This window comes from Triplophysa dalaica, chromosome 22, assembly GCF_015846415.1.
Source record: "Triplophysa dalaica isolate WHDGS20190420 chromosome 22, ASM1584641v1, whole genome shotgun sequence".
NCBI classification, from domain to species: domain Eukaryota; kingdom Metazoa; phylum Chordata; class Actinopteri; order Cypriniformes; family Nemacheilidae; genus Triplophysa; species Triplophysa dalaica.
Window position 1 is genome coordinate 978,707 of NC_079563.1, and position 19,417 is coordinate 998,123.

The 19,417-nt window shown below is 35.7% G+C and overlaps 1 protein-coding gene across 7 annotated transcripts; it reads left to right on the top strand.

Moving 5' to 3' along the window:
- Positions 1-3,193: 3,193 nt before the first annotated feature.
- On the top strand, positions 3,194-19,253 carry carm1l (coactivator-associated arginine methyltransferase 1, like). Of its 7 annotated transcripts, none has more exons than XR_008905051.1 (13): positions 3,194-3,385; positions 5,158-5,283; positions 6,751-6,857; positions 6,963-7,067; positions 7,838-7,948; positions 11,079-11,256; positions 11,716-11,806; positions 15,301-15,382; positions 15,503-15,588; positions 15,702-15,791; positions 16,513-16,650; positions 16,724-16,809; positions 18,441-18,786. XR_008905051.1 is itself a non-coding variant. In XM_056735731.1 (13 exons), the coding sequence occupies exons 1-13, from the start codon at positions 3,229-3,231 to the stop codon at positions 18,789-18,791; spliced, it is 1,470 nt and encodes a 489-aa protein (XP_056591709.1). In that variant the 5' UTR covers positions 3,194-3,228; the 3' UTR covers positions 18,792-19,253. The 7 variants fall into 7 exon arrangements, 5 of the variants coding, with proteins under 5 accessions (XP_056591709.1, XP_056591708.1, XP_056591710.1 ...); XR_008905052.1 differs by lacking the exon at positions 18,441-18,786 and adding an exon at positions 17,153-17,916; XM_056735731.1 differs by having other exon boundaries at positions 16,720-16,809; positions 18,683-19,253.
- Positions 19,254-19,417: the final 164 nt, after the last annotated feature.

Genomic DNA, 19,417 nt, shown 5'->3' on the forward strand with positions numbered 1-19,417 from the left:
TATCGGATACGTAATATATCAATAACATGCATGTTGTTTTAGTGTAATATAATATAATAATTATCTTTGTGCTTTGTGTCATCAGCACAAATTATCTGTCCCTAAACGTTAAATCCAATTCATCATCCCCCCTGATTTTTTTATACAACTCGAGTACTGCAAACAACATACCTGAAATATCATCAACGTATGATTCAGTGGATAACATCATAGGGAAAGCGCCATGACACATTCATACAAATCAAGTTATACATTTTTATGTCTATACATCCAACATTTCACTTGCTATATTGTCACCTTAACACTTCACAAAATGTTGTACAAAAAAAGAAAGTAACACACTGGATGCAATTTACCAATAAACTATTAAAAAGTGCTCTGTGCAACAACAGAGAAAGAAAGTGAGCATTCATAGTTTCCATGTAACATCACAACATTTTCGCTTTAGAATTCATACTTGTATTCAATGTGTCTCATGTACAGCTGCTTTGTAACAATGAAAATTGTAAAAAGCGCTATATAAATAAAGTTGAGTTGAGTTGAGTTCAATAGGATGCACAAACCAACGAGGAGACATGCTTGGGCATATGCTTCTACAAGAATCCTGTACGAGAAATAAAGCCCACAAAGGAGGAATTTGTGGATTGGTGCCATTAATCGTCCCTCTGTCCACGGGAAGGGCAAACAATGGCAACCGTCAAAGTACATTCGTATTTGCATTCGTACATGTGTAAACACTGGATATATCAATCATTGTGTATAATTAAAACTATTGGGCAAGTTGACTAAATGAAAGCTTGTTGTAAATTAACTGCAGCTGCCCCAACTGGTACAGAATGTGCATGACACATAATAATCCACAAGACAAACTGATTTAATTTTTACAAATTGCCACATTAAAAAATGTACATACCCTTGAATCTTTATTGTCTGTTACCTGAATAAGCAACGACTGTTTTCATGTTTTGTGGTAGCTGTTTGTGAGTGTATTTTTTATTTGTCTCACAGTTTTGGCTTGTGTGTGTGTGTGTGTGGCGTGGGCATGTGCGTGTGCGTGTGGCTCAGTAGACAGCTCCAGGTTCTGAAATGAGACACCCTATTTTCATTTCCAGCCCATTTCAAAATTGTTGGCATTTAAATCATTTTAACATCCAAACACTTGTCTGACAAGATGTGTATACAGTATGTTTTACAATAGCGCTTTCTGTTAAGGAGACAACTCCAGAAAGTAGGCTAACTCACAGCGGCTAATATTTAGTATATTGTGTGGGCTTTCTTTTCGTATCCACACGATTCACGAAGCATTCTTGATTAAAACCTTGCTTTTAAATCATTTAAGTTTGTAAATTGTACTATTACAATCGATGCAAAATCCCCCCCCCCCCCCCCCCTTAGAAATAACAAAACGAATGTCACGAAAAGCTCGATGCATGCTCATCGTGTTTTATTGATGCCCAAAATTTATCGGCCGGCTGTCTAAATGATCCCTGTCCTCGTTTTGTTTTCTTTCGCCGTTTCAATACTGAAACAGTACGCCTGTCATATTAAACCACTCTGAGAATAAACATGTTACCTTGTGGACAGTAGGCTACACTCTTTCATCCCGTATACTTCACCACACTGTTACTTCACACAAACGTCGTTAAGTCTTTACGGCTTGTAGGCAAAGGGCCAATAGTCAGAACACCGGACAGGCATGCTTCATTATCGCGCAGACATTACTTGCTAAAAATACGCGAGTGAAGCTTTTCTGGCAACAAATAAAAGGGCTCGTTGTAGACTACTTGATGGTAAGTGATTGGAGATCAGAGCAGCGTTTAAACAAAGATATATTTAACTAACAAAAACATTGCTGTAAATCACTGAACAGTTTTTTTCATGCTGTTACAATCATTTGATTTGCAGTTTTTAAATGCCTTGTTGTTGTTTATGAGTCCACTGTGTGGCAGAAGTGCTGAGTGTTTTATATATATATATATATATATATATAAATGTAAAATAAGATCATCGTGCTTTGCTTTTTGAAGAAAGGAATAGTGGATAAAGGAGATCATTTTTCTTCCTCTTAATCTTTTTACATGTTCAATTTTATATTTTATTTGCATTGACCTAACTTAATTGAAAATAACTGTCTTTTACAGCCAATTTTCGAAACAGAAAGATAATTGATTATGTGACATTTCAAGAAACATTTTGTCTGAAGGTTCTTACCTACCACAACACTTTTGTGATCACAATGTAACAAAACGGTATACTTACTGAGACAAATAGCATGTTAAATAACCGGTAAATAACACATTCCAGCCAAAAACAGATACAGAAAATATAAAGACATACATTTTTGCAATAACATTGTAAAATATAGTTAATATGTATTTTAGCATTACTTACTGTGAAGAATAGAGGTTTCTAAAACTGTAGTCTTAGAATAAATAAAAGCAATACTATTATGTGTATTTGTATGCATTTGAGTATTTAAAAATAAAGACTTTCGGCCTTTTTTAATAGACCAATTTAGCATCACACTGATTCTCAATAGGATTTATCCATATTTTGGATTATTTAAAAAAAAAAGCTCTGTGATGAACAAAAGTTTATGATTCTGACACATTTTGACCATCAAGACAAACGAAGAAAAATTTGTCCATCAAATCTTAACAAACAATACATGAGACTATATATTTTGTGAACCACGGACTTGCCTCCGGGACCAGGAAACCAGAGGTGCTAAAATGCAAACTATTTTGGGTGGTTTGGGAAATTTATGCCATTACTTTACCACTCAAGTTTAAAAAGTCAAAAGATGGTGCTACAGAGACACTTCATAAGTGCTGGGACCCAATAAATATTACAGTGCTCATTCTAAATAAAACACAAGAACAGGTAAGCATGGTATTGATGGTTTGGGGAGGCTTGGCTTTGTTTTTTTCCAGCTGTTGTTACTGTTGATCAGGCTGGAAGACCACCTTAATTATCGTAATTTATGTTGTTTAATGTTATATCCTTCATGGCAATATTATTTATATTTTTATTAGAAAGATTATTGTAAATAAAATCTGAATTAGATTGAATCGGATTGATTTGTCTAGTTTATTATTATTTCATTTGAACTCCACCCTCTTTGCAAGTCTGCTTAAGACCCACCTTTTGTGAGAAGTTGAACCTCTGTCAAAACGTTTATACAGTATGGCTATGAGATCTCCTGCGCCTTACAATGATAGTTAAGTCATGGGAGAGAATCATATGAGTTTCTCTGTCACTCTGGTATTTTTGAATGAAAATGATATTGAGCAAAATCTGCTGGATTCTACAGACAGTCAACATCAGAAACATACACTTCATGTCAGCAGAGAGCTGGATGATCCTTCGTTCATCATTAATGACGGTAATGATTTTTGTCTAAAATGTCAGTCTGTTTACAAAGATTGCTCAGATCTGTTTTGATCTGTGTGTTGACAGAAATAATGTAACTTTGAAGGCTCCATATAGAGTGTAGTGTTATTGGTCTTTCATAGCTATACTTATGGAGCTTGTGTCTGAGATGCTTTAATAATGTATATACACTATATGTGACCCTGGTCTTAAGTAGCAAAGGAACATTTTTAGTAATCGGCAAAACATTGTAGGGGTGAAAATTACAGAATTTTCTTTTTGCCAAAAATCATTAGGATATTAAGTAAAGATCATGTTCCATAAAGATATTTTAGGAATATCCTATCGTAAATGTATAAAAACTTTCTTTTTGTGAGTGGATGGCCTTGTACAGTGCCTCAGATTAACAACTTCAAAGGCGATTTTCTCAATATTTGGAGTTTTTGCACCCTCAGATTCCAGCTTAACCCATAAATCTTATTTCTTTAGCTTGCAGATGATGTAAAAATCTCAATTTCAAAAAATTGACCGTCAAGGGTCACATGTGAGCCTAGAGCTTTAAAATAAATTTGGATGATGAAGAGAAGTTTAATACTATGAGAAATGTTTAAATTTATTGTAAAAGCACTGACTTGATGATATTTTACCTTACTTACAAGTATCAGTACAGTTTAAAACATCTTTTGCAACTCTCATTTGCCTTTAAAATTTAACATTGATTTCTGTCAGACCTAAATTTAGATATTAAAGCAATCATGTTTTCAGCGTTCCTGTGGGAAGTCCCTTTTCTATTTCAATACTTCTCTTACACTTGAGTCATACAGGATTGTGTGGCAACTTTCTACTCTTGAATTAATAAAACTAAAACCAAAAGTTAAACATTTTCCCAGTTTTAGTTAAGAACCACTATTAAGGAATACGGTGTGTTTGACAGTCTAATTCCATTGAATTGTTTTATGAAGCAACTTCTGCCATGGGTCTTTGCATAGCAATGTTGAAGGACAAATGAAGACTCTTTATTCAGGTGTGAGACACGTTTTCTTGGGTCTCATTGTGTGGTCTGACCGCACCGACAGGTCACTATAATTTACTGCACTGCTGTGTAAACTCCATGAGCGATGAGGCTGTTGGGTTCCTTTGGCACTAGCATATTCTGCACCGGACATTGTTTTCTTTGACATGGCACACTAATCCTGGCCGCCAGCACTTTCTGCCTGTTGCCACACAAAATCAGATAGCAGTGCTCTGTTATGTTATATCTTGCATAGCAGGACAGTTTTGCTCAGCCATTAGTTGAACCATTACCTTGGCAAAATGAATGCGTATGGTAATGAATTTAATTGCAAAACATACAAACTGTACATGGTTCAGTGATGGTCACAAAACTATTTTCAACTTCAATCAAGGAATAATCTGTGAATAATGAGTGGAAAAAATCTAAAAGATTCCAGCATTTTGCCACGTTTCTGTGTTCCAAATCTGTATGATTTTTTTCAAAAAACATTATTCCCATTTATGAAAGCATGGCCACATGGCTTCATTTTCCAAAAAGACAAAACAAGTAGTTTTTTACTGAAAAGGTTTCTTTTCGTCACAGCTTGTCAGATTTCATCCACATACAGTATATTTGAATGTAGCATGTCATACCAGGATTAACATCTAACATTAGAAATGGACAATTGGATAGTTTCTTGCACATTTAGGTTAATTATTTTTTTAGAAGAACTCTCTCTTTAATCTTTAAATAGCTTCCACATGCCATTTTGTATTCATATGATCTTGTAGGTGATGGGGTTTGTGTTCTTAAATTCTCAATCACATGGGAGACAGAGTGCTGTCGTGTGGCCACCCGCTCATTTCTAGTAACATTGGGCTGTTTCAGTATACTTCTTTGCTTCACAACTCAGTCAGGTGAGTTCCCGTTGTTTTTATACTTTCTTATTAGAAGGCATTATCAAAATTTCAAGTTTTTCTATTTTCAAATTTTGTGTTTTTATCCAGCCTGTGTCAAATATGGTCCTATATAATTGCCTTTCAGATTCATTGATTTAACATCTTGCTTGCATTACTAATCCAAAATCAAAGAGCAGATTTTGTTTACTTTCCTTTGAGAAATATAAAGTATGTTCAGCACATGTGGTCGACATCTGTGTTTAACTACTCATGGAGATTTTGGAAAAGTGCTGATCATACCCGGACAGCATTGAGCATTCCCTCCCACAATTCTTCCCCCAAAATAGCTAAAATGCTTAATTTGCCAAATTCTGATATGCCAGAAAAAACTCTCTGTAGAATGAACACTTTCGTCAGAGTTAACTAGGGAGCCATGAGTTCTTTCAGCCACTGCCATGTCTCTTCAAGTGACACAGAAGGTATTTTCTTTGGTGGATCAAGCTGGTGTAGTGCTACAATTGTCTTCCCAGAAAGTTATTTGGTCAACTTCCAAGCATTTTGAATCTCTTCTGAATGTGGTTGGGTTAACCGCTGCAAACCCTCTAATGGATTCTTGTAGGGTTGCATTGACCTGTCCAAATGGTTCTCAAAAAGCAAATATTTTATTTGTCTCATTTTTGTGTGGTAATAAGACAGATGAGATCTTCTTTTTCTGCTTCTGTCCAGATTTAGGACTTGAAGCTGATAGTGGTACAGTAAATGCTCGCAGGTCCACCATTGTCCATAGAGACTTGTCGTCAAACAAGCTGGTCAGAAAGGAGAGTTTGCATAGATTTTGGACTTTTCACTTTTCTGATTTCTAAAGTTATTATTTGACCTAAAATGAACAAGAATTCAGCCAGTCTTTTATTGTATGACATTGTCACCTCTCCTACTGTTAAGATGCATTGGGGTGGAAAGTTACACAAGCTTTCCCTGTTTAGGTGTTGAGACTTGATGTTAGCTGCACCCAGTTATGAAACATTTCTTTATAATTTATGAATGCAGCTCAAAGGTTTGGCCTTCACCAAGAAAAGACTTTCCCACTGCTACAAACTACAAGCAATAGTGCTTGGGTATGTGACGTATGACATGACTATACCTATTCTTGGAGAAGTTTTCCTTTAATATGTTGTCATGTCTAGATTTTTTGAGTGCATGCAAGTGTTTTCCATAATTTAATCAGATCTGTGGGAAATAGATGCATTGAGAAATTTACTGGTTTCATTTCCTAAACATTCACTTTCCACTCTTTCGAAAAAATGCGAGAAGAGCCTTTACACTGGCTGGTTTTGCCTCTCTAGACATTTCTGGTTTTGTGCACTCTGACTGACATAATAGAACTAATCTGCACAAAATATTTTAAGATAATACCCTGCAAGATACTTGATGATAACAAGTTACAAAATGCAATGTATTTGCGAGCAATTCTGCCCATCTGCACAGAATTTCAGAACTTCTACAGAAGGCTAAGGTCATGGAACCACCTCAGAAGAAACCAGTCTGTGTTTCACCAGAGAACAGAAGATTCATCCGCACTAGAGTACTTCCAGGTAGAGATTTGTGTTACCCTGGAATTCATTTATTTCCCTTTTATGTGATCAATACATGTTCTTTATCTTTGTAAAAAAGTAACATATTTTCGGTTTCCCCTGCAGTTCTATAGTTGTCTGTCACAACAGCAAAACAAGCTACAGGATTATCACCGAATTGCAACATACCAAAAAGCCATTTTGCTCAATGATGTTGACTTCAAAGATAAAGTATGTGTCTCTTTGTCATTTCAGTTGTGAATAGACTACAGCATGTTATATTTAATCTTGCGCTAAATACAGAAAACTATTTATGCTCCCCCTGTCAAAAAAAGTACCCCCAGAATGATTTCTACAAATGATTTAACTCAACTCAACTCAACTTTATTTATATAGCGCTTTTTACAATTTTCATTGTTACAAAGCAGCTGTACATGAGACACATTGAATACAAGTATGAATTCTAAAGCAGCCCCCCCAGCCAGGCAGATAGTGCAAAACAATATGCAAACGGTGGTGAGGAACCCAAAACTCCCATCGAGAAAAAAAACCTCATTTATTTATTCAGTTACATTAAGATTACAACAACTCAGGTCGGAGGCTGTGGCCTTGTGTATCTCAGCTTTGTCGACTCTCCCCCCTACCATTCAAACGATTGTCCTCTCAAAAAGAAAATATACTAAAAAAATTTTTTTACATATTTATCAGGCATACTTTACATTGTTTTGAACAAAAAACAGACACCTACAGTAACAGCATCATTCAAATAATAAAAGGATTTTGGGACTAGATCTGCTGCTGTTGTAGCTGTTAAATAGCCATAATATCCCCCCAACAAACAGGCAAACTGCATAACACAAAACAAGCGAACCTCAGGTTATCATAATTCATTCATTTAAAGGGTTATTTTTAAGTGACTTGTGCTGCAGCGAAATTTGCCAAATAAGGACAATTTTGAATGCTTTGTTAAATCCTGTTCATTATTTTTTTAATTTTTGTAGGTGGTTCTAGATGTGGCATGTGGAACAGGAATATTGTCTTTCTTTGCTGTCCAAGCTGGAGCTAGGAGAGTATACGCGGTGGAGGCCAGTTCTGTGGCAAAATATGCAGAAGTATGCACAATCCTTTCCTTATTTCATTCCATTTCACCTTTAAATTGCTTTCTGATATTAGCAATTCCCTCAAACGGAAACATTCTGTACTCAGAGTTGTCTGAACAATGTAAGTGAATAAGGACAAAATGCACTGTAATGTAGTAAAGTACAATATGACATTATGGAGATGCTAAATCTGATCAATATTTTACCCCCAATCAAACTCCTATTCAACACATAGCATGACTGAGCGCTTTTCTATCATCGCGCTCATAATTCTTTCATGAATCTAGTCTAAATATTTTAGCTAATTTTTCTTGATATGCAAATGTATCGTAATTTAAGAAGTTTTCAATATTTTTACTAGAAAACAAGACAAAAATGCGTAGGAAGAATATAATTTGTTGCAGTGTTGCTGTGCTAATGCCAATCTCTTCTTGCTCATTTTGAATCTCAAGAGTCAAAGTGTTTTAATTTTGGTTAAAGTAAAGTTTAAACACTACTAAAGGAAATGCAATTAAATCAACAGTAGCTTACTGGCAAACCTGCTGCAAAACTACAGCAAAGTTTTTCAGTGCAGTTATGTTTCCATGTGATGTGATCCTGGTTCGACGCTGTAAGGTTGTCTAAGCGTGCTAAATCGTGCTAATGAATGTGCTTAGCGGCGTTACCAATGCACAAAATGTGACACATCTGTGTTTAGATTCTAAAAAAAATTTATCAGCCCTGCGGGGGAAAATGAAAGAATTTAAGCACCAGCTGGCATGGATCGGCACGGCGTGGAACGATTAAGCAACAAAATACGATTCAGCGTGATGGTGGAAATCCGCACACTGATTTTACCCCAAATGTGGTTCTGTTCCTAACACGAAATAACTGTATAATACAACTAGACTTTTATGATTCTGTAACAGTGATTTGTGTTGATCTTTGATCCTTTTTGAAACTCAACATTCCTATTAATGCTGTCACTTTCCTTGAGTGAAAAAGAGCAGTGTGAATATTCTACATTGCAATACATCTCCATAAAATGGAAGGAAGGAGTCGGGAACCGGCAAACATTCAAAACATTTAATAAAGTAATTTAACAGCCGGCGGCCCCTCACGGACGACCGCCGGCGAACAAAACATGAACATAAATACAAACGTAAAACATGTTCGGGCCCGGTCCTCTCTCTTCGACGGTCCGGTCGCTCGTTCCATTTATATGCTCCCTATCTCCTACGTGATTCGAGCCCGGTGTGCGCACAGCTGGCGCTAATTCACAATTACTCATCGGACTCGAACCACGGTCTCGCCCCGCCTACTCTACTACATACATATTAACTTTTTTTGTGTTACACAGAAGAATTAATCTCCTACCATTTAGGAACTGTAAGGAATTGTGTGGCAACTGAAACAAAGAGGTAACACTTTACAATAGGGTTCAAATTCAGTTATTAGTTGATGCATTGTCTAAAATGAAATAACAATGATATATATATTTGTACAGCATTTATCATTTTTTGTTCTTAGTTCATAATAATACATTTGTTCATTTTTTTAATTTTTCTAAATGTAGAAATGCATGTAGGCCTACTAAGATCAATATATGCTGTAGAAGTATTTAATTGTTATTTTAAGTAAGTTAACTAATGTTACCATATAGAACCTTGTTGTAAATTGTTACCAACCTTTTATCCAAAAGTCTATTAAAAAGAGCTTTCAGTAAATAGTGAGGTGATGTAATTCTTGTAATTCTTTTCCACTGTTGGATGTGCTAGCATAATAAATCACTTATCACTGTATCACTATCTGTGTTGTCATATTTAGTTGGCTAAAGCCCAAGGCTATGGGTGAAAAAATACCGAGATCAAGTCAACCTTACCGGAAATTTTTGACATGGTTTCAAGAACTTCAAGAGAAGGATGTTTCCTGCATGCCAGGAATGCATGACCATAACACTTTGGTACTAAATTACTTGAAGACATATTTGGCCAGAACTTAAACTGAACAAATAGGACATAACTAATATTTAATTAATAGACATGCTTGGTGTTAATTTACATTAAAGGTTTTCAAGCCACTATCTATATAAACACAAAGTCTTTAATGTTTTAACACCTAAGATTTAATTGTAAAATTCAAACAATACACACCTCTTGTTTCTTGTGTAATTTTTTTACATGTAAGAGGAGATACCATTGATTGGAAATACAAACACATATACACACACTTGATTATGACTATTTATTTATTTATTTATTTATTTATTCTTGAACCTAACAAGGGTGTTTTGAATAATTGAATAAATGTAAAAGGTTTGATGTGCATAACATCATCTGCAGATACAGTACTAACTATTTAAATACGCAGCCAAAATACGGTTTGCTCTATTGATATCAGTCTAAAATACATTTTTACAAGCATTATACAAATCACAAAAAAATTAAATGGCAGACCTAAGACTACCATCCCCAGTATGGAAGCATGGAGATTGCATAATTTCTAGAAACACTTTACTCCTTCTCAACAAAATGTGCACTCTAAGGTGTTCTAAACTGTAAACAGAGGCCTAAACTTTGCTTACCAACATAATTTGTCTAATGTGTTCTTTAATTTATAACACTTTTATTGGTTAAGAAGTAGTGAAACTCATTTTATGAATCAAAGAGCTTTATTGCTAAGTTTGTTTGCACATACAAGGAATTCATTTTGGTGACAAAAGCATCCAGTACACAGAAACAGCAACAACAGTAAACACAGAGATCATAACACAATAGAATACAGTACATAGATTATTTAAATAAGGGCCTTTGCTTTTTTTTTATATAATACAATAAACATAAACTAAAGACATAGAGAGTAAAGCTTTGTGTGTATATAAATATGTACAAGTAAAATATAAGAATTGACTATTATATACAGCAGAAAGAAATATAATTTACAGAAAAGGTTGTATAAAAAATAGATTAATTAGTATTGCACAGAGTTATTAATTGCACTGTAATTGCACTCTGGATGTATACAGTTCTAGGAGGGTGGGCAGGGAAGCACCAATGATCTTCTAAGCAGTGTGAACCATCCTCTTCTGATGTCTGATGTATTACTTATGCTGAATGTGATTACTTCATGAATCCTAATTTCTAATTAATTCTAATTTCTTTAGATTCTGGTAAAAAGCAACAACTTGTCTGACAGGATTACCATTTTGTCAGGGAAGATTGAGGAGGTTTCCTGCCCTGAGGATGTGGATATCATCATCTCAGAGCCCATAGGATACATGCTTCTAAACGAAAGGATGTTAGAGAGCTATCTACATGCCAAAACCTGGTTGAAACCTAAAGGTTTGTCCTGCAATAAATGAAAACCATAACTGAGAAGACACTGATACATCTACATGCAGTACTTATCGTATGGGTCATATGAAGATGTTTTTTTATTGTTCTACAAGATGTTTATTTGGAATCCATTAGCCATTTCACCCCTTCATCCCAAACGTATCCCAAACCCCGACATAACTAGTGGCAAATGCAAAAGAGTTTTGCCTTAGGAAAGATATAATTTAAGCTATTAGTTAGTAATAAATGGGAAAAGTTTGAGGAAGAACTTGATTGGAAATGTAAGTTTTGCATAGAAGAGTGCCAGGCAGTTGACAGTAAGAGCTTGAGCGATTGCATTTTATTTGTGACTTTAGAACAACAAAAGATTACAAAGACATTTTTTTATATAATTGAAATATTATATAAGCATGAATTCATAATTTGATTTCACGTGAACAAGAATATTTTTTTATCATTGGCTAGGAATGATGTTCCCAACCAACAGTGACATCCACTTTGCGCCTTTCACTGATGAACAACTTTACATGGAACACCATGCCCGCTCCAGCTTCTGGTAAAAGTATTCAACTTCAGCCTTTCATGTTCATGCAGCTATTCGGGTGACATGACACAATTAGCTAAGTCATGGCCAATCAGTTTGCCTGCACATCATCCTAAACTTCCAGACAATCTATCAGTGTTCATGTTTGATATGATCCATTTGGGAAAGGATTTTTAGGTCCATTACGTATTAAGCGTTGATCGGATCAAGTCGTGTTGAGGACTAAAAATATTTCTGAAGCATACATATACATTTTTCTTTTTATTATTCTGGTGTTAAGGCCACTTAAAAATGGAAGTAACCTTAGAAGTGAGACAAGTGACAAATATGCTTTATTGAGTGTGTACAAATTAGTATAAGTTGAATTTAACTGTCTTTAATGCTTCTACAACATACTGTGGTACTGGAAATATGTTATTCATTTTATGACTTATGATAAATGATTATTACATACAATTATTAAATATTCTACAATTCATTATTTGCAGTATTTTTATGGATTAAGTTATGAAAGTTTGTGTACAAACATACAAGCAAATTTTTTTTAAACTGCTGAATGCTGGCCTATTCAATTCAATTATAAGTGAATGACACTCTGTCTACCTTGGATGAGAGGCAGCAAAACGATATAAAAGAAGCCATTAAAATAATGATGCACCACATCCAGTGTGAACAGCATCACTGGTGTAGACATACAATATTACTGTAATTAGATTTTCTTTAAGGAGGAACGTAATAAGAATTGTTTTATCTGTGATGATTGACATCACTCCACAAATCCTGTTGATAGAGATTAACTATTGAACCAGGAGCTTTCCTTAAAAATGGTCTACACGATCATGTCTCTACAAAAAAAAACCCACATGCATAACAGACCTATTCATGGTTTATTTTGCATTGGCCCACAGGGAGTTGTGGTTTGCTGGAATGGAAAGACAGTAATCTCCCCACCACCCACAGCTCATGCTGTACTTGCACTGTGCCGTGACCATGATGAAGCCAAGCAGCTTCCCGGTGCTGGTAAATGCTCTGGTTCAGTCCAAACTCATAGCACAGTTGTCGTCTATCTGTCTGAGCTAATAAACCACACGGACTGTGATATGTGTGTGTGTGTGTGTGTGTGTCTGAGCAAACCAGTAGCGAACCCTCAGGGCCCTCTGTGATGACCTAGACTACAGTCAAAAATAATATTTAAAAACCTTAAAATATTATTTTCAATAAAAGTTGGCCGATTGTCCCTATAAGATATGTATATTTGATCGATGCGGACTCTATCCACTTGAGATTTCCAAGTCTCATGAGAGTAATTCAAGATCACGGAGCATTCGTAGTTCTGTGATGTCATAGGCTGTCTACGCAGCCTGCGCATGCTGCAAGAAGTCGAACGAGTGCTTACGTTGGGCGCCTTCTGTTAGCATACCGCTGGCTGACACTACAGTAAATCAATGGGAGAGTGTCATTTTAAGTGACAGTAAAACAGACCAATCATGTCATCTTTCTAAACATGTGTGTTTTGTTTTTTGCTAACTTTCCGCCATCTGGGGGTTCACCAGCAATCTCGTAAAGCGGAAGAAGCATCCGAGTTAGTTTGCCAACCGCCAAACTTAAAAAAAAAGAAGAAATACAGAATGTGTCTTTGTTTGGTTTAATGCAGAAAAGATATTTGGACGAATGATTGTAACCAAACAAAATTCTTGGACCCCATTGACTAGTAAGAAAATTACAATAGTAGTCAAAAATGAACTATTTGCTCTCCTAGTTCTTCCAAATATAGTAGTCAATAGGATCCATTAACTGTTGGGTTATAAGCATTCTTCCAAATATCTTTCTCTGTGTTTATCAGAACAAAGATTTTTTTTTTAGATTTGGAACAACTCTAAGGTGATGAAATGATAACAGAATTTTTTTTGAAAAAACGACCAAATAAAGATAAATCACTCTTATGCTATTTTATATTATAAATATAATATTAATAATATACAAAATGTAATATACAATTTTGCTATGTCACACTAGGACATGAACGATTTATTCCTCAACTACCCAAACCTGCTAGGAAACTTGAAGAAAATACCTTAAAAGTCCAAATTCTCAGCTTTTTTGGAATAACTGCAAGTACTAAGTGTACATTTTTATATTTGAAACAGAATTAAGCCCCACACTGTCAAAGTTAATAATTGATCAGTTTTGGAACTATCCAGCTTTAACTTTACATTGGCTTGTTTTTAGGTAAAGTGACCTTAGAGACAGAGCCTTAAAAGCCTGCTAATGTGACGATCCTGTCCTTTCTGTTCTTGGATTTCGTGCCTTGGGACAGGGTTGTTTCAGTACCATGTCTTGTGTGTATGTTTTGTTTTATGTGGAGACACGTGGCGGTATGTTTGGATAATTCGCCGCGTGTCATCCTGTGTTCCGTTAAGCTCCGCCCCCTTGTTTCTCCGTTAGGCTCCTTGTTATCTCCGTCACCTGTCTCCCATTAGTGTTTAGTCTTGTCACCTGCCCTTCTCCGTCCCTGTGCAATCTCCCCTCGTTATTATGTCCCTATTTAATATCTCTGTTTCCCCTCACACCTTGTTCGGTTCATTGTATTGTATTTGTCTTTCTAGCCTTGCCCCGTGTTCCGGAGGATATTTTGATTACCCTGTTACCTGTTTGAAGTATTGTATGTGTTTCCTCCCCGTGGTTTCTGTCGGTGTGTTTCGTGTTTTTGGACCTTGTTTTGTTTGTTCCCCTCGTGGAAAGTTTTCTGTTTAGTATCAGTCTCTGTTTTGCCCCATCGTGGGTTTTGTTTTATTTAATAAGTCTTTGTTACCTCCATCTGCCTTGCATCTGGGTTCTGCTCATACGTTTCGTGACAGCTAATACAAAGACTAATCAAGATATTTCTACTACAAAGTACAAACCGTACGACTACACCTAACTGCATCTAGATTGCCATACAAAATTTGCTGAAGGCTAGACTTGACTGAAGTAGCTGCTATTTATATACCATGCAATTATGGTATATTCTCTTTATATATATTTGTTATTTTACTTATGGTTTATTTATATTTTGGCACACATCGTATTTTATAAAAATCCTATTCCACTTAGCTGTATATTAAACATCAAATGTTTAGTCATTTTTTGTGAACCATAAATCAATGTTGTGTCATGTTTATTTTGTATCATTTTATTATCCATTTAGTATATTAGCTATATTAGTTTGGATTTTTAATTCGAAAATCACTTTTCAACTGGTTTTGCTTCCGGAGACAGATTTTACATTTAAGATTTTCTTATGTGTAAACCTTACAATACCAAGACAACTTGTATCATATGGATGATATTTCCTAACGTTCTATACTTTTCTGAACAGACCAGTGAGCCATCTTTGGTAACCCATCAGTTGCTTTAAGCAATTCTCATTTCTGAAGCACCAAACGATTGTGAGAAGAGGAATTAGAAGGATAAACTGTATTTAATGGGAAAAGTGTTTAAATGTAGACAAAATTTGATTCTAAAAGGACCCAGAGCAGTTTCTATGGTGTGAATTTGGGTGGACTTCATTCATTTGCTGCGGACGAGTTCTTCAGGCAGCCAATAGTTGTGAGTTAATGTGTCTTACACATTTTTTGAGATGTTCATCGAAGCATGAATCCTGTTTGGGTCTCAGATTGCCTGCTAATGCTGTTTTGAAAGCAAATCAAAGTTTTCTCTGCCTTTTAGGACACGTTTGATGGACATATTCTCATGGCTAGATCTGTGAAGTACAGTATCAGATTTCTGGAGGCAAAAGAGGAAGATTTACATCGGTAAAGACAACCAAAGAATATACTTGATGCAATGGGCCCAAATAAATTGTGGATCAAACCGTAAAACCCACAACTGGTTGATTCTTAACATTGTTTGTATTTTACATTTCTAGGATTGAAATTCCTTTTGTCTTTAAAATGCTACAGACGGGATTGATTCATGGGCTTGCATTCTGGTTTGATGTGGCATTTGTTGGCTCAAGGTAAATTCAAAAATATAATTAGAAATTAGAAACCATTCTGGTGAATAGTTAAATATACCCTCACCTAAAGGATTATTAGGAACACCATACTAATACTGTGTTTGATCCCCTTTCGCCTTCAGAACTGCCTTAATTCTACATTCTTTAGAAATGTTGGCCCATATTGATAGGATAGCATCTTGCAGTTGATGGAGATTTGTGGGATGCATGAAGCTCCCATTCCACCACATCCCAAAGATGCTCTATTGGGTTGAGATCTGGTGACTGTGGGGGCCATTTTAGTACAGTGAAATCTGCACTTGCTAATTGCACTTCTGGTTAGACCTAAACTACATTTCGTTACACTGTACTTGTATATGTGTTATGACAATAAAGTTGAATCTAATCTAATCTAACTCATTGTCATGTTCAAAAAAACCAATTTGAAATGATATGACCTTTGTGACATGGTGCATTATCCTGCTGGAAGTAGCCATCAGAGGATGGGTACATGGTGGTCATAAAGGGATGGACATGGTCAGAAACAATGCTCAGGTAGGCCGTGGCATTTAAACGATGCCCAATTAGCACTAAGGGGCCTAAAGTCCCCCACACCATTACACCACCTCCATAATTGCATTGAGAAATTGAACAGGTGTTCCTAATAATCCTTTAGGTGAGTGTATATATATATATACTGTATATGTATTTGTGTGTGTATGTTTATTTACTTTATGTACAGGACAACAGTATGGCTGTCCACTTCTCCCAATGAACCTCTGACTCACTGGTATCAGGTGCGATGTCTTCTCCAGACACCTCTTTTTGCCAAAATGGGACAGACATTATCTGGACATGTCCAGCTAATAGCTAACAAAAGGTAAGCGAACCACTCTTGGTATCACAGTTATTTCATTGTCTTGCTATGTATTTAAGTTTTTTTTTTCAGACAGAGCTATGACATTCATATAACCGCTGTGGTTGATCAGTCTGGATTTAAATCTGGGAACACACTGGATTTGAAAAATCTTTTTTTCCGGTAAGCCCCCCGTGAAAGGGACATTCTGCATACCACACAAGAGGTGTTTAAAGATCCAATGATGCCCCCTACATCTTAAATTTGAATTTACTGCAACTCATCAATAATGTAACCCAGATAGTCCTTAGAACTAACCAAATATTTTGATCAAATGTCACTTTGAAACAGCTCACATAACAATCTTACGGAATTTAAAACACTGGAGCTGCAATAACAATAAATTCTCCTTTTTCATTTTTGTAAAAAGGATGAGTTAAGTTTGAACAAGATTCTCATGGTGTGACCCATTCAACGTATATCTTATGTGAAAGTAAAAATAATACAGGTTACAACTTTTTTTCAGGTATGCCTGAATCATGCCTGAGGAGTATCACTCCAATTATGGGACACCAGAAAAACATTCTTTATTATTTACATGTATTATTGTCTACTTCTGAAAGCTGTTACTACTTATCGGTGTAGAAATGCAATCTAACGTTGTTGAAAGTGGAAATAGACTTATTATTACAGAAAACAGATCCAACCCCTTTCTCGGATAACATTTACAGTTTTTGAGCTCGACCTATCACACATAGAATTGGGGGGTATCAAAGCCAGTAAAAGACAGCATTGGTCAGTCAAATTTTCACATATCAAATTAAGGCCATTAATCGAATCAGTGTTGATATGTCAGGGAGGTGGACATGCACAAACATCCATTTTAAAGTTCTTTTACTTTCCAGTGTACCACAGCATTACTGTATGCTTTGTTTTGCTAACCTTGCAACTCCGCCTGTGTACCACCATATTCTTAAGAGTTCTTACAGAATACTCTTCAACAATTTATTTGAGACTAAAATGGTCCATTTTATATGATCATACATGTGTTCCTGTAGCAGATATACATGTATGGCTAAACATATTTGTCTCTATGTTTATGCATTTGCTCCTTCGCTAGCCCTTTTAAATAATTTTAAGGTAATATCTTACTCTTTTTATGTTCAATGTCTTTATTTTGGTTGTTTTTGTACAGCTGCTTTGATTCAATTGACTTGACTTGTTTTGACAGAACTATCAAAGTATCGTGTTTGCATTAAGTCTCCTTAAATAAAAGCTTCTTCTCCAAAATATTCTCATATGCAAGATCATTTAAAAACAACAAAGACAATGGTCATAAGGTCCCATAAGGGACATACATTTGGTACCTTACTGGTAGCAATGCGTGCATAGTATGCAGGGATGGGCAGTATTTCAAATACATGTATTTAAAATACGTATTTGAAATACAAAATAGTATTTTGTATTTTAAAGCCTTTGGAAAAATCTAATGTAATTTGTATTTAAATACATTTAAGATGAGTATTTTTGTATTTTCAAAATACTCAAAATACTTTGAGCCAGTCAACCTTTTTATCAGGGTGTTTTCGTGCATCAACCAACATAATTCAGGCCAGACACGCCCTTCCCCAGCCCTAACATTCATGCACGTGAGCTTCAGCTGTAGCTACAACCCAACAATCTGTATTGATTGTGTGCATCTGTGATGACACTGATTAATGATACACCACACAAAATCTTTAGCTTTTAGTAGAAAAAAAACAACCTTTGGTTGAATAATGCCAAATTCTAATTTTATTTATTTTTTATTTTAGACAAACTTTCTATTTTTGTTACTGAGTTTGAAGTTATGATGGTGATAAAACATCCATCCATCCATTTTCTACCGCTTTTCCGAACTACCTCGGGTCACGGGGCATCAAGGCAGGATACACCCTGGATGGAGTGCCAACCCATTGCAGGGCACACACACTCACTCATTCGCTCACACACTCACACCCTACGGACAATTTTTCCAGAGATGCCAATCAACCTACCATGCATATCTTTGGACCAGGGGAGGAAACCGGAGTCCCGGAGGAAACCCCCGAGGCACAGGGAGAACATGCAAACTCCACACACACAAGTCGGAAGCGGGAATCGAACCCCCAACCCTGGAGGTGTGAGGCGAACGTGCTAACCGTTAAGCCACCGTGGGTGATAAAACATAATAAAATAAAACATTTTATAAAGTGTCTTTTTTTGTAGTTATGTATTTCCTACCAGGCAGGGGAAGGGAAGCGGTAAATAAAATGAAAACGAAAGTTTCTTAGCAGTTAAACACATCATGCTTTTTGGCATTTAGAATAGGCCCAGATAGATTTTAGCCTAATAGGGGTACCTGCACTGAATCACCAATTTCACATGTATTTTGTGTATTTTCAAAATACAAAATACTGTATTTGTATTTAAATACATTTTTCCACACAGTATTTTGTATTTGTATTTAAATACACTTTTCCACACAGTATTTTGTATTTGTATTTTAAATACATTTACATGTATTTATGCCCATCCCTGATAGTATGCACCTTTTAAGGTAAAACGTGTACTTTCAAAAAGCGTTCTGTCCCAGTGCTTGGATCTGCAATTAAAAAATGTTCTGTGTTCAAACAAGGTTAGTCAATAGGACTACTAACATTCATCAAAATATGTTCTTTTGTGTTCTGCCAAATAAAGTCATACAGGTTTGGAATGACATCAGAGTAAATGATTAAAGAATTTTCTTTTTTTGGGTGATGAAATATATATG

Coding starts and splice junctions, on each gene's coding strand:
- carm1l (XM_056735730.1), top strand. CDS start 3,229: ATGGGAGAGAATCATATGAGTTTCTCTGTCACTCTGGTATTTTTGAAT. Junction 7,949..11,078: donor CTGTGGCAAAATATGCAGAA/GTATGCACAATC, acceptor TAATTTCTTTAG/ATTCTGGTAAAAAGCAACAA. Junction 15,383..15,502: donor TCTTCAGGCAGCCAATAGTT/GTGAGTTAATGT, acceptor TCTGCCTTTTAG/GACACGTTTGATGGACATAT.